The sequence below is a fragment of the Lactuca serriola genome, chromosome 1, assembly GCF_051521515.1.
Source record: "Lactuca serriola cultivar US96UC23 chromosome 1, Lser_US96UC23_V15, whole genome shotgun sequence".
Classification (NCBI taxonomy): Eukaryota; Viridiplantae; Streptophyta; class Magnoliopsida; order Asterales; family Asteraceae; genus Lactuca; species Lactuca serriola.
This window is the reverse complement of record NC_136408.1, coordinates 87,545,547-87,568,476: the sequence shown is the minus strand read 5'-3', so window position 1 is coordinate 87,568,476 and position 22,930 is coordinate 87,545,547. Positions and strand designations below refer to the sequence as shown.

The following is a 22,930-nucleotide window of genomic DNA, read 5'->3' as shown; positions in this document are numbered from 1 at the left end:
GGTTTAGAGATGCCCAACATACTTCTGGTGTGGATGGTTCGATTGGAGGTAGATTGTGATATGGGGGGGGGGGGAGGGGGGTTGTTGGTTGCTGCATGACAGAAGATGGATGTGAAGCCTTGTTAGAACGACGTGAATAAGGAAACTGGATGGAAGGTTTTGATGATGGAGTGAGGTGGAAGGTTATAAGAAAATCTCTCTCTCTCTCTCTCTCTCTCTCTCTCTCTCTCGCTCTCGCCAGTGGATGTAGGTAAGATTAAACTGAACCACTTTAAATATTGTGTTCATTTTTGGTTTGTAGTTTTTTGTAGTTTTATTCTGTGAGTGTTACCGAAATCATTTATCATTTTTCCTAAAGTCGCTTAACTTGTTTTCTTGAATACCCAAAAAACCGGTATCAGAGCTACGGTTGAAGATGAGAAAGTTAAGATCGAAAAATTCGATGGTCAAGATTTCGTTTTGTGGAAAATGGAAATCAAAGATTATCTCTACAAGAAGAAGAAATTACATCTACCATTATCAGAAAGGAAACCAGAAGTGTTGGAATAAGACGAATACATGGCAAGAGCTCTCAAAATGCAATCTATTGAAATGTGCCAATTTTTTTGGTCAATAGTTTACGGTGCAATTATACCAAAATGAAGTCAAGGATGAATAGTAATTTTATGTTTGAATTATGTCTGTTTTTGTATGTTTTATTTTTATTTATGTAATTTTCATATTATATTCATTTTAATTTTAAGTTTATATGTTAAATTATTATGTACTTAGTTAGTTAAAAAAGTGAGAAAAATATCATATTAGTCCAACGACTTTATCGCATTTGTTTTAAAAGGTCACTCTAAGTTTTTTTAAGGGAATGAAATATGAATTTACCTGCTAAAGTTGGGTTTAGTAGAGTCATGAAAGACAAGTCACTCAAAGTTCAAGGACCAAAAGTGTAACTTGGCATAATTATCAATTCAACTGTACCTCAATTGGGTGAACGTGTTTAATGAAGTTGAAGAGAGGTTGAAGTCTTAAAGTCAAATAACTAGTAGCCTTTAGTGTTGTAGGTACTCATGTCCTTTTTTTTTGATAGAAATTTGTTTTTATCATTTATTTGACTTTGGCAGATAAAACTCATATACAAATATGAGTGCTTCAAACAACTAAGTAGATAAAACTTCAAAAATGGTCCCTATGGTTTCCGGAAATCTGAAGTTTAGTCCCTTATTTGTAAAAATGTAACATCCATAAAATTCGAGCCAATTAAAACTTTTTAAATCATTTAAATCCATTCACTCATTACAATTTGTTTTCAAAAATAGTTTAAACATCAGAGTCCCAGAAATCATTATCATCAATCGAGGAAGTGTACGGTCACGCCTTCGCCTTCCCGCGACCATCTGCTGAACCTGAAACAATAAACGAAAACTGTAAGTCCGAAAGCTTAGTGAGTTACCCCCAAAATACCACCACCATATGGATATAACCATAACATATAAACATATAAACAAACAACATGCATAATGAGCCTTCAGCCTGATTGGACCGCCTCGCAGGCCTTCAGCCCATCTGGACCGCCCTCCGAGCCTTCAGCACGTCTGGACCGCCTCGTAGGACCTACTGCTTATCCGAACCGCTCGTTGGGCCTTCGGCCTAACTGAACCCCTTTGTAGGGCCTTCAGTTTATCCGGACCGCCTGCGTATGTTGGCCTTTAGCACAAAGCAGGATTGCCTCAACCCAACCCCCAATCGACAAACATGTACACATACATATCATACGCTATCATATATAACAACCAAGATGATCTAACAGATCACTAATCATAGCAACATCCTATTACCAAGGTACAGACCTAACCAGGTCATTAAGCATGTCACCATCCTAACTACCAGGATGTAAAGCAATAAGCATATCATAAAATAAACCCGGATACAAATCCAACAAGGGCCGACATTGGTGCTTTAGACCCATTAGATATAGTGAGGATAACTCACCTCACAACTGACGCGCTGAAGAGATAAGCTCAACTCTCGGATCACCGTCACAAACTCCACCACCTATATTCGTCATAGAACCATATCCATAAATTTCCAATTTCCCAAAATGCCTCCAGAAGTCAACTAGTCAACCATTGGTCAAAGTCAAAGTCAACGGTCGAGGTCAATAGTCTATGCTGACCTCAACTCGTCGAGTACAACCAGCTACTCGCCGAGTTCTTTGCATAACTCGTCAACTCGCCGAGTCACTTAAGTGACTCGTCGAGTTCTTAATGTTTGCGGACGTAAACTCCTTGACCAACTCGTCGAGGTTCCCTGCAACTCGTCGAGTTCATGTGTGTCCAAAGGTCGGGAAAACCCTAGCTGACTCGCTGAGCCCACGACAATCTTCATCGGACTCGCTGAGTTGACCATGTAACTCGCCGAGTCCCTTCAGTCCTTCATCCAATCAGACGCTTTTTAAGCCATGATAAGGTTCCATATTGCAGATCCAGTTCCCCAAGGCATGTTTATCACATAAAGTTGCAAACTTTACGTGCATGCAAGGCTCTAAAGACTTTAAATGACAAATCCAAGCTTGAAATAGAGTCTTACACCTAAGGAAAGTCTCATACTAGCAAAAGCTAGCAGCTTTATGGACTTCGAGGCCCAAGAGAGCTCAGATTTGAAGTTGCAACTTCAGATCTTAGCTCATACATAAGAAAAGATTCCTAATATGCTTGAAAAGCGCTAAAATTCACCCAAATGAGATCTAGAAGGAAATGAGGTCAAGATAGTGACTTGATACCTTCCAAGAGATGTAAACTGAGGTAGATATTAGATCCCCACACAATCTTTGCTCCTAGCCACTTGTTCTTTAAGTTTTTATCACCAAGAATCCTCTTTCAAGACTATCATAAAGGACTTTATGACTTGCAAGCTCTCGACCAATCCCTGACTTGGAATCAAAAATCTTGACAACAACTTGCAAACCAACGAAATTAATATGCATAATTCCCATAAATACTTTCTGATATTCCCCACAACCCTCACCGCTCCCATTATTTAACCAACTTATTGATAATTTTTCCCCAAATTCCTTTTTATGCCAATATTGAAAGTACCACCTTGATTGAGACTGAACAGATTCCACCAATACGCATCTAGCTCCTGAAGGCTTCCCGAATGCTACCAAAAACCTAAGCCTGCTGAAAACCAAGATTCCACACTCCCGAAGTGGGTAATCATACCCAAGTCCAAGGGGACATAAAGCATGTTGAACTTGATGATAGGCTGACACGTCCCTTGGACTTTACCCACCATTACTTATCTCCTTCAGATAAGCCTTGCTGAAAGAGAACTTAATGACCCAAAGGTCGAGGACGCCTGACACTTACTCCAGAGAATCAACACCCACTCAAAACTGAACATATCCATCTTCTGGAAACGATTTACCAATCATAATCTGCCCAGAACTAGTCTGGGAACAACAATACAACATGAACTGAAATAATCCCTCAACAACTGATACTCGCTCGAGAATCCCGGTTCTCCCCTACTTAGGGTTCTAACTACCACCCACTGGTTCGAAACCCATTCATCACTCAACCGACTGAACCAGGCACGATCATTTCAGACCATGGAATGAATAACATATGCAGAATGATCCTCCCAGAACGAATTAATCGAATCCCAAGAGAAACCTGAATTTCAGCTGAAGACCTCCGAAATCCCCACTTATAACCGTTTATAAGCATAGAAAACTACCAATCTACGACCCAACATACCTTCCTTGCTTGCAATACGAAGGACAATTCGGCAGCTGGCCTTCCCATTTCCTGAGAATACGGGCCCATTCTTGCATCACAAGATACTCATGCCACGTCGATCCACTTGCGCACACCAGCGTTGACGTACTGTCGCCAATCACTACGACCAACAGACCCCGAGCTGAAAATACAACCTGACCCTAGAGGTCACAAGCCTACTCACTCCTTAGAACTCGAACTACTGGAAGAGCACAACCCTTTCCCTAGAAAACGACGTTCTAATCCATCAGCCAACCATTATATGTCCAACTGAAGACTCAAGCTGGTCATAATCATCACTCCCTTACTGAGCCTCGCGACTCGCATTCCCGGCTTCGAGCAAAACCCCTGAGTCCTCAAACCAAAACTCACTAGGTGTGCACCAACAGCTCGAATCCATAACTCCATTGGGCTCGCAATAGATACCAAGTCCATCCCCATGACTGAGCAGCCACAACCAAAAGATTGACAGGAATAGAGCCACTGCCGCGAACCATGGTATCCAACCATGCTACCATCCCTGACCAACCCTTAGAATCCCATGAGAATAAATTCTCCTAACACTTCTAATGACCTAACAACTTATGAAGCCCTGCAAGACATAGACCAGACGAAACATGCAACTAACCCGAAATTTACTACTTATCCATACTCAACAATATTCCAAGATAAAATAAATACTGATCACAGACGATTGAACATATTTTTTTTTGCAGAATGGGGGGATTCCAGTTACATACCAGAGACTTCTTGCGGCTCGACTTTGATCTCCCGAGGAATGATGACCGCTAGAATCCGAATTCCTTCCGTCCTCCACGCAGGACAATTGGACCTGAAATGACCTGGCTGGTGATAGTGAAAGCATATCTGATCCTTCTTGCAACCTCGTTGCACATGCCCTCTCTCCCCGCACTTGTAGCACCTGAATTTGTGCCAAACAAATATGTGGGTTCCCCCACACTTGCCACACACCTATTGACCCTCCTGATTTCCAGTACCCAATTCAGTAGCCTCCAAGCCTTTGTCCTCTACTGAAAAGTCTCTCCTCCTCTTTCCTAGTTATGACCTCACCATCGACACTTCCCCAGTAGTGACTTCCTAGATACACGTATGAGTCCTATGCTTTCAGTAGTACGCACCCATACTACCTTCCACACCCACCCATATTTGTCTCAAGTATCACCACAAGACCCTAACAATATACCTATACATAGCGAGTGCTCAATCCTCACTCCTAGAGGAATGCTAAACATCTCATAACTGGCCTCCCAGCCTCTCACTACCCACCCATCCACCAACTGCCACACGACCCTCCATTGGTTCCAGTTAACTGTTGCATGAATACAATCACATACCACACAGCTTAAACAATCTTAGACTAAAAGACTTAATCCCAAAACGGTTGGACTCAGACAAGAGCTGCGCAACAGGACCAAATCCCTTACCCTAAGACTATTTAACCCATGTAGCATGTGACTTGGAGCATTCACCCAATAGTTAATTCACACACGAAAGAGTCATACAATAATTAACGAGGTACTGTACAAAAGATAAGGCATCAAACATCAGGAAATTCTATCATGCGGTTCCTGAGAATCCCTATCTTATTGCTAGCATGTTGTTCTAACATATCACATAATCAAATAACTGCATGGAATTTTGGGGTCTACTTACTAGCTCCGGCTGATCGTACACTTCACATCATCTTTTAATTATTTTGAAAACCATAAAAAAATCATTTTGAAAATCTTTCCGTGATTTGAGACTAGATTCACACGAGTGTTCCTCCAATTCACTCAAACCAAGGCTCTGATATCAACTTGTAACATCCATAAAATTCGAGCCAATTTAAAACTTTTTAAATCATTTAAATCCATTCAGTCATTACAATTTGTTTTCAAAATAGTTTAAACATCAGAGTTCCCAGAAATCATAATCTTCAATCGAGGAAGTGTACGGTCACACCTTCGCCTTCCTGCGGCCATCCGCTGAACCTGAAAAAATAAACCGAAACAATAGTTAACCCCAAAATACCAACGCCATACGGATATAACCATATCATATAAACATATAAACATATAAACAAACAACATGCATAATGAGCCTTCAGCCTGACTGGACCGCCTCGCAGGCCTTCAGCCTATCTGGACCGCCCTCCGAGCCTTCGGCACGTCTGGACCGCCTCGCAGGACCTACAGCCTATCCGGAACACTCGCTGGGCCTTCGGCCTAACTGAACCCTTTTGTAGGGCCTTCAGTTTATCCAGACCGCCTACGTATGTTGGCCTTCAGCACAAAGCAGGATTGCCTCAACCCAACCCCTAATCAACAAACGTGTGCACATACTTATCATACGCTAGCATATATAACAGTCAAGACGATCTAACAGATCACTAATCATAGCAACATCCTATTACCAAGGTACAGACCAAACCAGGTCATTAAGCATGTCACCATCCTAACTACCAGGATGTAAACCAATAAGCATATCATACAATAAACCCGGATACAAATCCGACAAGGGTTGGCATTGGTTCCTTAGACCCATTAGATATAGTGAGGATAGTTCACCTCACAACTGACGTGCTGAAGAGATAAGCTCAACTCTCGTATCACCGACACAAGCACCACCACCTATATTCGTCATAGAAACATATTCATAAATTTCCAATTTCCCAAAATGCCCCCAGAAATCAACTAGTCAACCCTTGGTCAAAGTCAAAGTCAACGGCCAAGGTCAACAGTTCATGCTGACCTCGACTCGACGAGTACAACCAGCTACTCGCCAAGTTCTTTGCATAACTCGTTAACTCGCCGAGTCACTTAAGTGACTCGTCGAGTTCCTAATGTTTGCGGCTGTAAACTCCTTGACCAACTCGTCGAGTTTTCCTATAAATCGCCGAGTTCATGCGTGTCCAAAGGTCGGGAAAACCCTAGCGGACTCGCCGAGTCTCTCTATTGACTTGCCGAGCCCACGACAATCTTCATCGGACTCGCCGAGTTGACCATGCAACTCGCCGAGTCCCTTCAGCCTTTCATCCAATCAGATGCTTTTTAAGCCATGATAAGGTTCAATATTACAGATCCAATTCCCCATGGCATGTTTATCATGTAAAGTTGCAAACTTTACGTTCATGCAAGACTCTAAAGACTCTAAATGACAAATCTAAGCTTGAAATGGAGTCTTACACCTAAGGAGAGTCTCATACTTGTAAAAGCTAGAAGCTTTATAGACTTAGAGACCCAAGAGAGCTCAGATCTGAAGTTGCAACTTCAGATCTTAGCTCATACACAAGAAAAGCTTCCTAATATGCTAGAACAACCCTAAAATTCACCCAAATGAGATCTAGAAGGAAATGAAGTCAAGAAACCGACTTGATACCTTCCAAGAGACACAAACTGATGAAGATATCACTTCCCCACACGTTCTTTGCTCCAAGACACTTGCTCTCCAAGTTCTTCTCTACAAGAATCCTCTTCCAAATCTTAAAATACACAAATGGAGCATTCTCACACGAATTAGGGTTTATGGACTATCAAGAGGCTGTAAGGGGAGGCTGAGGAGGCCAATGATCCTTTAAATAGGGTGCAAAACACCGGAAATTAGGGTTTCATCCTCCAGCTCCTACTCGTCGAGTCTTTTCTTGGACTCGACAAGTAATTCACGTAAACACGTAGACCAACCTGCTGCTACTCGGCGATTCAGGCAACCAACTCGTCAAGTAGACCTTGAAATCATGAGAATTTATAACCATAAATCAATACCTGAGAATCAGGGCGTTACAAAAAACCTCACAGATGGTCCTTGTGGTTTCAAAACTTTTAACAAATGGTCCTTTTTGCTTACTCTGTTAGCATTTAGCCGTTAAGTGAAGGGCATTTCTGTCATTTCACAACCACACTTACCATTTATGAATTTTTGACTTATTTAAAAAAATGTAGTTATTTAATATTAAAGGGCCCCTCCTCTCTTTCTCTCTCTCTCATCAATACCCAATTTATGACCCCATCTGAAAAAATATGAAGCCATATGTTCTTTACTATCTTAGAGCTCGACGACATCACCATTGCGATCAAAGAAACAATCCCACCCTTTCATCTCGTCGAAGATGGAGGAAAAATTAGGAACTAAAACAAAATGGGAAGAGGGCAAAACGTTTACATGAATTTTGGGATGAAATTGAGGGGATTTCGGTAAAGGGTGCTCACTGTGGCAGGGTGGAGCTGAAACTTGGTGGTGGCGGGGTGAGACCGTGTACAGACACCCAAAGGAGATGAAGGTGATGGCCATGAAATCATCGAAGGAGACACATCCAAATCCAATTCAAATAGGTTTTCTTCTTCAGCAAAGGAGCTTATAGATATGCCGAGGGCATCAGATCCAAACCAGTTTTATGGTTTTCAGTTTAGACTTGAAGATCTGTTTCTGCTTCGACGTGAACCGCTAAAAAGGACAATGGACACTTATGATGAACACTACCGGGAACGACGAAGAACTCCAGAATTCTTGAATTGTTTTGTTGTGTTTTGTTGATCAAGATTTGATGGTGAGTTCATCGTGGGTTTTTAATCCAACTATGGATTTAGAGAAAAAATCGGTTATCTCCACTGAAATCAATTGGTTCGTAGTCGGGGATATGAGAAAGAACATCGTTGTGAGAGTTAGTTCGTTGATGGTGGCCACGGAGGATGGTTCCCATTTTGGATTGTAGGGTTTGATTTTTTCGTGACAGAGTTCTTCTTCTCCAACGAGAAGATCGTCGGAGGTGTAAATGGTGATGAAGAAAGAAGATGAAATTCCCACCACCGCTTCAGAGAGAGAGAGAGAGTGAAAGAGAGACAGATAGGGTGGGTCCCTTTAATATTAAATAACTATATTTATTTTTTTCTTTTTAAAATAAGAGAAAACTTCATAAATGGTCCCTGTGGTTGTGAAATGAGAGAAATGCACTTCACTTAACGGCTAAATGCTAACGGAGTTAGCGAAAAGGATCATTTGTTAAATGTTTTGAAACCATAGGGACCACCTGTGAGGTTGTTATAAATTAGGGACTAAACTTCAGATTTCCAGAAACCACAAGGACCTTTTTTTGAAGTTTTGTCAAATAAGTATGAGAAAAAAATACCAGATAGAAAACTGAAAGTAAGGTAGTTTATTTTGTGCAGAGCCTTTCCGTTGGTAGGCAAAAAACTACGAGTGGTACTTTACAGTGAGTGATCAGGTTACAAGTGTAATGTAGCCTTGTATGATTGTAATTTTCTTGGTTAAAAAATTCCTCTCTCTCTCTCTCTCTCTCTCTCTCGTTTTCCAGTGGACATAGGTCAAATTAGACCGAACCACTTTAAGTATTGTGTTCATTTTTGGTTTGTAGTTTTTTTTTGTAGTTTTATTCAGTGAATGTTACCGAAATCATTTATCGTTTTGTTTGAGGTCGCTTAACTTGTTTTGTTGAATACCCAACAAAATAGTATCAGAGTTATGGTTGAATACGGGAAAGTTAAGATCGAAAAATTCGATGGCCAAGATTTCGTTTTCTGGAAAATGCAAATCAAAGATTATCTCTACCAGAAGAAGTTACACCTACCATTATCTGTAAGGAAACTAGAAGTGTTAGAACATGAGCAACGAGATCTGTTAGAGCGACAGGATTTTAGTGTATTCAGGTAGGTTTTCATAGGCAAAGAACGTTTATTACAACATTTTCAATGAAAGAACAATGTTTGGGCTGCTTAAGGCGTTTTCTAACATGTATGAAAAACCCTCAACGGTGAATAAAGTTTTCTTGATACGACACTTGGTGTATTTGAAGATGAAGGAGGGTAGCTCGGTGACTAATCATGTTAATGAATTCAATTCAATCATTTCAAGGTTGATTTTGGTTGATATTGGATTTGAAGATGAGGTCATGACGTTGCTATTATTATCTTCGCTGCGTAAAAGTTGATCCAGAACAATGACAATAGTTAGTAGTTCAGCCGAAGGTACTAAGATGGCATTCTAAGATATCCATAACTTAATCCTTGGTGAGGATGTGCAGAGACGGAGTTCCGGAGAAGCTTCCATTAGTCTTCTAAGTAATGAAGACGGAGGAGGCGGTGCTAGAGGAGGATCGAAGTCAAGAAAGAGAGGTCAATCGAAGAACGGAAAGGATATTATCTGTTGGAACTGCAAAGAGAAATTTCATTTCAAAAATCAGTGCTCAAAGCCTTCGGTAGATAAAGGCAAGAAGAAAGTGAATATGATAGTAGATTCTGAAGATGATGCACTCATTTGTTGTATAAAAAAATCCTAGATCAAGGATTCTGATGCGTCTTTTCATGCTTGTCATGCTAGAGAAGTAATGCAGAATTTCAAGCAGTACAAAGGGAAAGCCATATTAGCAGACAAAAAGATCCTAGATATTACTGGAGTTAGGGATGTGGTCCTCAAGACGACTTGGGGTACAAAGTTGACTTTGAAGAATATCATGTGTATTCCTGACTTTAAGAGGATGTTAATATTAGTGGGGTAGCTTGATGATGAAGGTCACTATGTTACATTTGGTGATCACTAGTGGAAAGTGACAAAGGGAAACTTAGTTGTTGCTAGAGGTCAAAAGTAGGGTACACTTTATATGGTGGAAGTTTATGATGCTGAAGCATACGCTGTTGAAGAAGTTGGGATATCTACTATATGGCACCAAAGACTTGGACATATGAGTGAGAAGGGAATGAAGATGCTAGCCTCCAAAGGAAGAATACCAGATCTGTAGAATGTGATAATTGATTTCCGTGAGCCATGTGCTATGAGTAAACAGATGAAGGTTACTTTCACAAAGATATATCATCCGCCCAAGTCCAGGAAGCTGGAGTTAGTTCATTCAGATGTTTATGGTCCCACTTCAGTTTCTTCAGTGGGCAGATCTCGATATTACGTTGGTTTCACTGACGAATGCACAAGGAAAGTTTAGGTTTATTTCTTGAAGCATAATTCTGAAGTTTTCAGCACATTCAAGAAATGGAAATCTATTGTAGAGAATGAAACAAACTTGAAAATCAAGTGTTTCAGATCAGACAATGAGGAGGAATATAGTAGAAAAGAATTTTTTTTTATTATGGTGTTGACTAGGAAATCAGAACGCAGAAGACTGTTCCGGAGACACCTGAATAGAATGGAGTAGTTGAGAGGATGAACCACTACTAGAAAAATTGCCTTTAATGACACGCAGTAATTTATGATACTCAAAAGCGTGTGTCCTAAAACTAATTTCATCTCTTATAAAATTTGAAGGATAGAGGACACGCATTTGTGCGTGCCCTAAAATTAGTGTCCAAAAAAAACACACAGGGTGCATGTGATAAAATGTGTGTCATGCGCGCACGTCGCTTTATATATATTTTTTTTCATAAACACGCGTTTTAGAAGCTTGCGGGGGAAAGGAAGTTCGAAAAGTTTGAAAAGCCGACATGTTTACTTCTACCTTCTTTCAATCGTTCTTATCTCTTTCTCACACAATCAAATACCACAAAAAAACCTTCACTCGGAGAGGCACGATGTCTCTCTCACCATCATTGCTTTTTTCTCCCACAACAACATCACACCATCACCAAATCTCTGATCTCCGACCGATGTCTCAACTCATTCTTTGCCCCCGCTCTAATTTTTGAGTCAAATATCCAAAATACGAACAACGATGCACTTCTCCTATCTCCCATACCAGTCGGCAGAAATCAAGGAGTCTCGTGCCTAAAATTCTATATAGGGCCACAAAATCGACTATTTTTGGAACTAGGGTTCCAGTTCTTATTGAAATCGAAGGTTTTTTGGTCACCAGGCCATGAAATTGAAATCAAAGGGGGTACTATTGTTGGAACTAGGGTTTGGGTTCATAAACCCTCCATCTACTTCTCTCGATCTTCAGTTCCTCAATGGAAGAGCTGTATCAAAACTACAAAAATACAGTAAACTTCTTTCGGGGCACCCTGTACTAATCCTTTAGTTGTAGATATTGATTTAGTAGATTTTATATTTATGTATAATCTTACTATGTTCTTTCTCATATTGTTGCTATTTTTTATGTGAAGAGAACAACAAATGTTGTCTAAAAAGCCAACATTGACTCCAATGTAGAAGAATATACTCAGATTCCGTCGGTCAAAATCACCAAAGACTATGCCGGTGAACCCACACTCCAACTCCCAGGAAAGGATTCCGATGAAGTTGCTGTGCAGAATGGCAATCAACTTCCAACCCAACTCCATGATGATGATGATGATGATGATGCCATTCTTTCATTTTCAAACAAGGAATCTTTTTCTTTCACCAACAATTCGTGTAATCACTAATCACTGATTCTGTTACTCTGTCAGTTCCATTATTTTGTCATTCATTTCCTTCCAACCTGAATTGTTATTATTATTATTATTTTTTTATTGTAGATGACGCAGTGAAAAATGGCTCTCAAGAATCTGGTGTTCCTTTGGATGATGGTTATTCTTTACATGCCAACATCATCTATCCTCCTGGTCTTCAACTTCCAGGAAAGGAATCCGATGAAATTGATGTGCCGAATGGCAATGCCCGAGTTCATGAACAAGTCCATGCTGCTTCTTTTTGTGAACCCAAAATCCAACTTTCCGGAAAGGAATTTTATTCCAATTCTAATGATGCCCTGAATGGACATGGTGATGGTCATGAACCCAAACTCCACCAGTTAGGAAAGGAATCTCATTCACACTCCGATTCCAAAGTTGACAAAATTGATGTGCCAAATGGCCATGGAACTAATCGACTTTCACCAACTACTCCCTGCTGCTCCTACTTCTAATAAACACTCAGGAAACGACTTTGATTCACATTCTGATTCCAAGGTCGGCCATGAAAAAGAAATTGTTAAAGTTACCAGTCATTTTTTTCAAGGGAAAGAAGATTCATATGAAAGTCAAATGAATAGGAAGCAAAACAACAGAGGAGAATTCCTGGAGCACTTTCTGATTCTGAAGCTAGAAGCAATTTAAATGGGCTGCATTCAGATATTCCCAAACATATGGAAAACCCATGTACTGAAAGGGTGTGATTGTAATTTCATCACTCTTTTATCTTACAAATGTTTGATTGAAAAGGTATTTGAGGTTTGTAGTCAGTTGTATGGATTCAAAATTGAGATTCCTTGTTTCAGGGAAGACAACAATACAAGTGGACTCTGTACAGGCAAATGTTAATTCCAAAGATGTAGTAATATCAAAAAGAGGAGACTAACAAGATATCCAAAATGACTTCTACCTGTAGTTCTTGATGACTCATAGTTACACTAGTTTGCACGTTATGTATGGGTGTTTGATGAACTGCCTCAGTTGGGTTTTTTTAGCAAGTCTTGGAATCCTATTTAGGGGTTTTCGTTTCCAAAGATCGGTTCAATCTGATCAAGTTAATGGAGCAATTTTGCATACAGGGACATTATAGCTATTACTGCAGTCCATAATATATGGTTAATATAACTAAATATTTTATTTATGATGTTCTTTTCAGGCTATTTGAACGGGGTCTAGCTTATGTTGGAACTGATAATCTTTCATTTTCTTTGTGGGATAAATACATTGAATATGAGTATCAATTACGGAAATGATGGAATCTTGCCATGATTTACACATGGATATTGGAGATTCCTATGGGAGGAGGGAGTCGTTCCCTCCTAACCCACCGAACCCACTACCACATTAATTTTTGTGTCTTTTTTTCTTCATCTTTCCCAACCCACAATACATGGAAATCCTATCTTTTTGAACCCACTCAACCCACTCAATTAAAAAAAATACAAAACAACCAGGGTACAAGTTTTAAAACACATGGTACAAGAGAAAATGAGAAAGAGAAAAATAGAGAGAGATGATGAAGTGGGTTAGTGAAACCAATCAACCTACCCGTTGAAGCGGGAATGGTATCGTCGATAACTCTATTGCTAATTAATATTTTACCTTTGATTGTTTTGTATTTTTTTTAATCGAGTGGGTGAGTGGGTTCAAAAATATAGGGTTTCCGTATGTTGTGGGTTGGGAAAGATGAAGAAAAATAGAAGAGAAAAAGTGATGTAGCAGTGGATTCAGTAGGTTGGGAGGGAATCACTCCCTCCTCCCTAATCAACAGTTGGATCGATATTTTAACAGGTGATGATTGATGTATGCTTTTTCAACACAATCTTTCTTTAACTAGTCAAGCCACATATTTTCATTCTACTTTTTTTTTTTTTTTTTTTTTTTTTTTTTTTTTTTTTTTTTACTTTTGAAAGCTTTAGGGAATTAGCTGCTAGTCTCCCTTTATCAGAACTGGGAATAGCTGAAGAACTTGAAGCTGCAGCAAGGGTAAAAGGGGAATTCAAGAATCAAGAAAGTGAGGGTGAGATCCATTCGAATGATAGATTAATTGACGCTAAAGAGGTGGAGACCTATATTTCCCTTAGAGAAGAGCTTTATAAAAAAAACTAAGAATTTAGAATCTAAAATCATAGATTTTGAAACAGCCATCAAGAGACCTTATTATCACTTTAGGCCACTTAATGTTACAGAGCTTGAAAACTGGCATAACTACCTTGATTTCATTGAAGGATGTGATGACTTGAACAAAGTAATCAAACTGTATGAGGGAAATCTCCAGAAAAGTCCCAATATTTTACCCTAATTTACAAAAAAGTCCCAAACTAAAATTGGTTTATGAAAAAGTCTCAAAAACCGGTAAAAATGACGAGTTGGCCCTATTTTCTCGGTTTACCGGTTTCATTACTTACCCGGAAACATTAAAGACCCATTATTTTACCATTATTTTCATTAAAGTCCTATTATTTTACAATAATTTGGGACTTATTCATAAATTATGGTAAAATAATGGGACTTTTTTAAAACCGGTTAAGTAATAAAACTGGTAAATCGGGGAAATAGGGCAAAATCGTCATTTTTACCGGTAATTAGGATTTTTTCATAAACAAATTTTAGTTTGGGACTTTTTCGTAAATTAGGGTAAAATATTGAGACTTTTCCGGAGATTTCCCAACTATATGAAACATGTCTAATTGCTTGTACAAATTATCACGAGTACTTGATACGTCATGTATGTGTACAATGACTTAATGCAGCACTTTAAATGAAACTAAATTATCATATTACCCTTACATTCCAACAAACAATTTTCAGTATTCATCCATTTTATTTCTCATTTGTTACTAAGTTAGGGTATATGGTTTTTGTTGAAGGTGAAGATGAACAAATGTTTGTCTTTTTATTTATTTATTTATTTTTTTTTATTTCTCATTTGTTACTAAGTTTAGAAAATAAACGGAGACTAAATGAATTTCATAATTTTTGTTTATAGCTCATTCTCTTCAGTTTGCTTCTTACTTCCAATGTTATGCCAAATAACAATGGAGATTGATGGATGTCGGTTAATAGCCTTTTCTGGAGCATATAAAGCAGTAAGTTATTAGTATTTTTTAAATAAATAAATGTTCCTCAATTTGAAAAATGAAAGGGAATAAAAGTAACTAAATGTCGATATTTTTAATTTGAAGGTGGTGGAGTGTCTAATTAGGTTGGCTGAAGACGATGGTGGGACAGTTGAGGAGAATGGTCCTATTTTCTTGGCATGTGATACTATTTTAAAATCTTCTTTTAAAGGTATGCTATTTTGGCTATTTATTACCCTTATTTGTGATATTATAATTTCTTTTATTCTTGTTTTTCTTTGTGGTATTAGAGAGAGGAGATTGGGGTCCACATTGATGATTCTTATTTTATCAAGCTGTTCGGGGTGCTGTCATCATGGGCAGGTATAAATATAATGTAACATTTATTCATTTCTTGGTTTACTTATTTATTTATTTTGGGAATTTTGATGTTAATTTAAATTTTTGGGTTTTGTCAGAGGATGATGTTGACTGGTCTAGTACTATGATGGCTGCAAGCATCTGCTCTCTGATATTGGATTCAACATCCGAAACGGTTCTTGAATGCCATCCACATTTTACCCGTAAGACATCATATGTAATGCTCATTTAGTATTATTCTTTATTTTAGTAAGGTATATTAACAAGTTGAGCTAATATTTAATTTACTTAATTGGTGATTGGTATTTGTATTTTCTTTCAGGAAAATTAACAAGCCGATGCAGATCTTGTTCAAATTGTTGTCTCGGTTATGTATGTCAGTTTGTTATTTTAATGTTATTTGGATCTTGTTCAACATTATCACAAAAATGTATGTGTTGAAAAATCATCACAAAAATGTTTTTCTCATTAAACATGCTTGTCCTTGTAGTTCTATTGGATAAGAAACCCGACGAGGTTCCCATGGTAAGTGTAATTTGGTGTTTTGCAAGTTTGTTTCACCATAACAACTGATTTCTCATGTTTACTATGATACTATTATGCTTGTGCAGCCTGTATAATCTGTGCTAAGTAAGATCATGGAAGAGTTTGAGAATCGCATCACTAGTCAAGTTGAACTGGTAAAGCTTCTTAGCTATGTTCTTTCCTAATTTCCTTGCTTGGTGTTTCAAGTAGAAATATAATTACTGCAAAGTTGTCTTACAATCAATCATACTTGCTTGACATTTTGTATATTCTTGATCACCCGAAACTTGAAGCTACTAAAGATACCTTTAATGAAAACATGACTTATTGGTAGATCATTTTGATTCCACTCTCATACATACCATGTGCATTATTAATTAGTTGATATTGATATTGTACAACTGACATGATTATTGTGTAGGATTTCCGTGTTGTTTTTGATCAAGAGTTGGGATTGATATTGATGCTAAGAGACATGATGATTGGTTGGATACATGAAGGGTTTTAGAGCATCATTAGACAGCTTAATGATGAGTTACTAAAACAAGAAGGTTCCCCTTTATAGCAATGTAGCATTAGGTTATATAGTTAGGGAAAACCTCTGAATAACAATGTACAATCAGATACCTTTAATATCAAGGTATTATAATTTTTTGACATGATGTTATTGGATCAAATTGATTGTTTTGGTATATATTTTTTTCTATATTTTTGTATTATGCGTAAAATAGTATCGTAAAGGCACGTCGTATATGCATATTATAAATGGCTGCTGAAGTTTATGACATGCAAATGTGTGTCATCTTCATTTATGACAGGGGCTATAATGATACGAAACTCGTGTCCTAAACGCGCGTCGTAAGGTTACGACACGCAAATGTGTGTCGTCTTACTTTATGACAGGGCCTTCCTTGATACACATAGCATGTCGTAAATGAGCGTCATAAATGCGTGTTGTAACTGCACGTCGTCTATAGACGACGCGCAAAAGCGTGTCATCTCTCGTTATGACAAGGCCTTCCTTGACACACATTTGCGCGTCGTTTGAGCGTTTTACGACACACATTGCACATCGTAAAAGGCTGTTTTTCTAGTAGTGAACTAAACATTGAATGGGAGGGCTAAAGACATGAGACTACATGCATGTTTACCAATACTATTATGGGCAGAATCGGTCAACATAATATATATTTAATCAATAGAGGACCCTCATTCCCTATAGGTTTCAAGATTCCAGAAAAGCAATGGCAAGGTCAGGAGATTTCGCTCAAACACTTGAAGGTATTCGGTTGTGTCTCGTATGTTCAAGTTAAAAACTCAGAGAGAGACAAACTAGAGGTGAAGGTAAGGAAGTGCACCTTTATAGGTTACGGGTTGGATGACATGGGGTACCGATTCTAGGATAACGAGAATAAAAAGGTTATTAAAAGTTGGTATGTTGTGTTCAACGAGAGTGCTCTATACAAGGATGAACTTGAAAAGAGCTCTGGAAACGACAAACAACCAGAAAAGAAAGATTAAGTTGATTTAGAAGAAATATTAGATGACGACGTTGTAAAACCTATCAATACTATAGAGATAGGTCAAACTTCAGGAAGTAGTGGGAGCTCAGATGTATCATAGGATAGTATTTTAGAGGATGAGGTTGAAAATGAAGCTGAGACCGTTACACCTATTGTCTGTAGATCTACTAGAGTACAAAGACCTACAGTCAAGTATTTTCTATCAGATATTATTTGTTGTTGACTGGGAATGGTGAATCTGAGTCTTATCTAGAGGCCTTGAGGATGAAAGAGTCCAAACAGTGGAAGAAGGCTAAGGAAAACGAGTTGAGCTCGCTGGACAAGAACCACACTTGGTTCTTAGTCAAGCTCCCAACATGGAAAAAAGCACTACAGAACAAATGGGTGTCTCGGTTCAAAGATGAGATTGATGGCAAAAAAAACAATACAAGGCAAGGTTGGTGGTCAAGGGGTTTCAAAAGAAGAAGAGAGTTGATGACAATGAGATATTCTCTACAGTTGTGAATATGACTGCAATCAGAATGGTCTTGGGTATTGTATCCTCTGAAGATCTCCATCTAGAGCAGCTAGATGTTAAAACAGGCTTTCTCCATGACGACCTAAAAAGAGACATCTACATGACACCACCAGAGGGTTTTCCCATAGTTGGTAAAGAAAATATGGTGTGCAAACTGAAGAAAATTCCGTATGGATTCAAGCAAGCTCCAAGACAGTGGTACTTGAAATTTGATAGTTTCATGCAAAGGAGTGGGTACAACAAACAACTCGTACAATTCATATAACCCCACAATACCCATTCAGATTCCCACCACAAACGTCTTTGATTGCAACTTTCCAACAAAAATGTCTTTGATTGCATCTTTCCAACACACCATATTTCATCTGTTGATACTGGTAATTGTTTCTCTTTCTCTTTCTTATTTGAGTCAGTTTCGATCCATGTTGGTTAGGTTTACAAAGGAATTGAAATTTAGAAGCTTTCAGATTCTTCATGTATAGATTATACAAATCTTTACCAAGAAATTTGACTTTCTAGATCAGGCTAAATTACGTTTTGAAGATATATTTTTCTTGTTAATTACTAGTAGAATTCTATCTTTGTAAATCTCAGATCAAGGGTTTCTAGGGTTTTATATACTTTGATCTGTAATAATATGTTTGAACTAACACACCCAAATTTTTTCTACTTCGTGGTTGCTGATCTTGATTGCGATTGATAACTGAGCTTGATTCTGATTTCTGAAAGTAAGATATGGACGAAGATAGAGAGTCAACAATGTAATAGGACCGTACTCCCAATCATAGAAGTGCTAACAATCAAGTGTTCGACTTGTCATGGTGAATTCGTGGAGGAAATGGATAGTGTCAGAAGCAACCACCACCGCCACGACCACCTTGAAGATGTTCCTGACGGTGGTTAGTCGTTATGGCCTCCGGTCTTTCTCCACATGATGAAAAACCATCACCGTCCCCGGATATTTTCCCACGTTGACTTTGATGATGATAACGAGGAAGAAGACCGCCACCAGAGCTACAACTTCTAGGAGGGTGGAGACTCTGATTTGGACCGTGAGTTTGAGTCCATCATGAGGAGGCGTGGTAGGAGCTCCGCCACCATCCTCCACCTCCTCCAAGGCATTCAATTTGGATCTGAAAACAATACATCACAAGAACGTGATCGTGATCATGATAAGGAACGTGTTATTCTGATTAATCCTTTTAATCAGACAATAGTTGTTCAAGGCAGCGGTGGTGGGACCCATCCAATTGGTTCTTTAGGTGACTATTTTTCATGTCCCAGATTAGACGAATTACTACAACATTTTTTTGAAATTGACCTGAATAGACACGGAACCTGACCCATACAAAAACTAGGCGGTGGAAGCAATGCCAACTGTAAAAATCAATGAAAATTCGGTTAATGTTCGGTTTGTTTGGATGATTTTGAAGTTGGAAATGAAGCCAAAGAAATGCCATGCAAACATAAGTTTCATAGCGAATGTATTCTGCCATGGTTAGAGCTTCATAGCTCATGTCCCGTTTGTAGGTTTGAGTTACCTTCTGATGAAACAAGACCCGGCCAAGAGGCAAACAGGTCAGGAGATAGTGAAGATAGGGATGAAAGAAATCTGAGGCGTTTGTCTCTTCCTTGGCCTTTTAGTACCTTATTTGGGCCAACAAATGTGCCCCAACCCGCCTCGATGCCATCTCCATCGAGTTCAGGTTCATCACCGGCCCATGGCGAGGATGAGGAACAGTAAGTTTTCATGTTTGTTAGAGAGTTGTGTACAGAGACCAGTTGGGAAGTGTAATGTTGATATTATCGGCTTTCAAAAATGTATTTATACGTATTATATTAATGTTCTTGTGCCTTTCTAAATCGTATAATGACATATTTATGCAACCAATTATGACCAATTTGCTATAAAGGTCATGGAAGTTGTTAGTGTTAAGTTATAGTCATGTTCTTTGGATCAATAAACCGTGATTTGTGTTCCTCATGCATATAATAATGATTGTCCAAGAAAGAAATTAAGAACAACAAATAATCTCCTCTCATAGTATGTGTTTGATCAATTTAATCGTAAAAGTAAATTAACATCTAAATCATAACATGATAGGATGTTCCAAAAAAATAATGTATGATTATGGAAAATCAATCATATCTTAAATTTAAAAGGATTTGTGTTTAAAGCTAGACACATCTTCGGTTACTACATCTATTATGAAACATATATTCAGTATTATCATCATTGAAAGTTACATACTATGGGCATGCAACTACTAGAAACGAGAAGTTGCCACAACAATTAAAGGAGATTTCTTATGGACAACAAGGCCATACTTCTCACTCATGTCCAAATCCTTTCCTTTTACTCCATCTGGTAATGCCAAATCGAACTTGTATATCACATTTGCTAATGCTAATTCAATGATGACTATAGCGAATTGAATCCCAGGGCACCCTCTTCGTCCACCACCAAATGGAAGAAACTCAAAGTGAAGCCCTTTGTAATCTGTGGAAGAGTTGAAGAACCTTTCAGGCCTAAATTCCTCTGGTTCTTCCCATAAAGTAGGATCTCTTCCTATCGCCCAAGCATTCACAATCGCTTGTGTGCCAGCTGGAATGTCGTAACCCATTACTTTCACATCTTGTGTTGATTCTCGAGGAACAAGTAGTGGAACTGGAGTATGCAAACGTAAGGTCTCCTTGATGATGGCTTTAAGATAATTCATTTTCTCTAAATCCTTTTCCAAAATCATGGATCTTCCTTGTGCTATTTCTGTTACTTCTTGTTGTACTTTTTCCATTATGCTTGGGTGTCTTATTAGCTCACTGATTGACCATACCAAACTTACGAATGTAGTATCTGTTCCAGCAACAAATACATCCTACAATAAACATAAATTTTAAATGGTGTTCCATTACTAGTACTCTTGGGTGTCTTATTAAATCTTATTGTTCCTTTAGCATCTTCATTATCGTGTGCGTGTTTATGAAAATCATTAATCCTAACAATCCCTTCCCTCTGTTGAAATCGTCGAAGTGGGGTGGTAACCCAAATATTTTAATGACATTTATTATAATAAACTAATCATAAAACAGTAAAAAAAATAAAAAATAAAATAAATAAATAAATAAATCATGATGTCTAACATATATAAGGCATGCAACCTCATTTGAATCACTTAGACATCTCTCATAATTGTTATGATAGTTCTAGTTGTCTTGTATAGACGAATCATAACAAAATAATGACAATGAGACTATTCGAATGAAAAATCCAAATAGAAACAAAATCTACATATTATACTAATTAAACCACATTAACGATTTTTTGAAATTTACTATACTTTCAAATATAACTTGTGTTTAGTACATGGTAGTTTCTATGAATTTTGTAGTTTAGTTGAGTAGTTCTAAATTTTCACAACATGAGTGGTTTTGTAGCTAACTATATTGTTGTTCTAATTTAAACCTTATTTTCCTTTACTTCGGTCTTTTAATTCTAAATAGAAAATTCATATCCCGGCTTCACCTTAATTTTAACTAGAAAATTCTTATCCCCACTTCACGGGGGACATATGCCAACTCTTTAATTCAAAATTAAATGATGAAAATAAAATTCTTACCAAAATGAGGGTTTTGATGACATCTCTATTAAAGGTAAAGCCAGTTGCGTTATCTCTTTGTAAATCCAATAAGGTGTCAACAAGATCTTGATCTTCACTACCTTGAGCATCCACTTCTGTTCTCTTATTTACATGTTCTTCAACAACACATTCAAAAAAGTCATCAAATTCTTTAGCAACTTTATGTGCTTTCTCCTCTAAACCACTCAATCGGTCTATCCAAGCCAACCATGGAATATAATCACCAACATTGAAGCCACTGAGCAGATGCATAAACCTGTCCATTATGTCTGCAAACGTTGACCCACCATATTTCCTACCTAGACTCGCCATGCAGACAATGTTATTCGTAAGCCAAAAAAACAGCGCATTAAGATCAACTAAAGAACCATCACTGTTTTTGATCTTGTCAATCATAAGAGCCACCTCTTTTTCCCTCACTTGTTGAAATGACTGGACTCGTGTATTATTTAGAAGATGGACTACAGCGATGCTCTTCAGTTGCCTCCAATACTCTCCATAAGGAGAAAATGTTATGTCCTTGGAGCCATACAAAAGTATGTCGGGAATTCTTAACTTGGGTCGGCTTGCAAATTTCAAATCATGGGTTTTCAAGATCTCTTTGGCTGCATCAGGTGAAGAGGCAACAAGCATGGGCACGTTGCCAAGGTGCATCAACATGAGTGGACCATGTTTTTTGGACAGGGCCTCAAGTGAGCGGTGGGGGCTCAACCCTAGTTGGTGGAGGTTTCCGATGATCGGAAGCCTTGGTGGAGATGGTGGTAAATTTTTATTGGTTTTGGAAAGAGTTGAAATCCATTTGAAACTGATGAGAATTATTAAAACGATGCATGAATAGTAGAAAAGGGGGGAATTCTGTAAGAAAGAAAACATTTTCCCTTACCAAGAGATTTTGATGCCCAATAATATGGAATGGTTTATATAAAAAGCTGAAATCTCAGCACACAACAATTCTATCATTATTATTTCTTGGAGTTAAGCGGTTCGTTTCTGTGGTATGTATTATACTACAATAGATAGATTATTGTATGGATAAGGACTACTATGCCCGTTTACGTATTTAGTTTTTTGTTTCTCTCTCTCTCTCTCTCTCTCTCTCTCTCTCTCTCTCTCTCTATATATATATATATATATATATATATATATATATATATATATATATA

The 22,930-nt window shown here is 38.1% G+C and overlaps 1 protein-coding gene and 1 pseudogene across 1 annotated transcript; one reads left to right on the top strand and one right to left on the bottom strand.

Moving 5' to 3' along the window:
- The first annotated feature begins 18,118 nt into the window (after positions 1 to 18,118).
- LOC145058440 (E3 ubiquitin-protein ligase SIRP1-like) lies at positions 18,119 to 20,128 on the top strand (annotated as a pseudogene).
- A 130-nt stretch (positions 20,129 to 20,258) lies between these two features.
- On the bottom strand, positions 20,259 to 22,686 carry LOC145094349 (cytochrome P450 Tp4149-like). Its single transcript, XM_079032588.1, has 2 exons — positions 21,747 to 22,686; positions 20,259 to 21,005 (listed from the first exon to the last, which is right to left on the bottom strand). The coding sequence occupies exons 1-2, from the start codon at positions 22,638 to 22,640 to the stop codon at positions 20,397 to 20,399; spliced, it is 1,503 nt and encodes a 500-aa protein (XP_078888714.1). The 5' UTR covers positions 22,641 to 22,686; the 3' UTR covers positions 20,259 to 20,396.
- Positions 22,687 to 22,930: the final 244 nt, after the last annotated feature.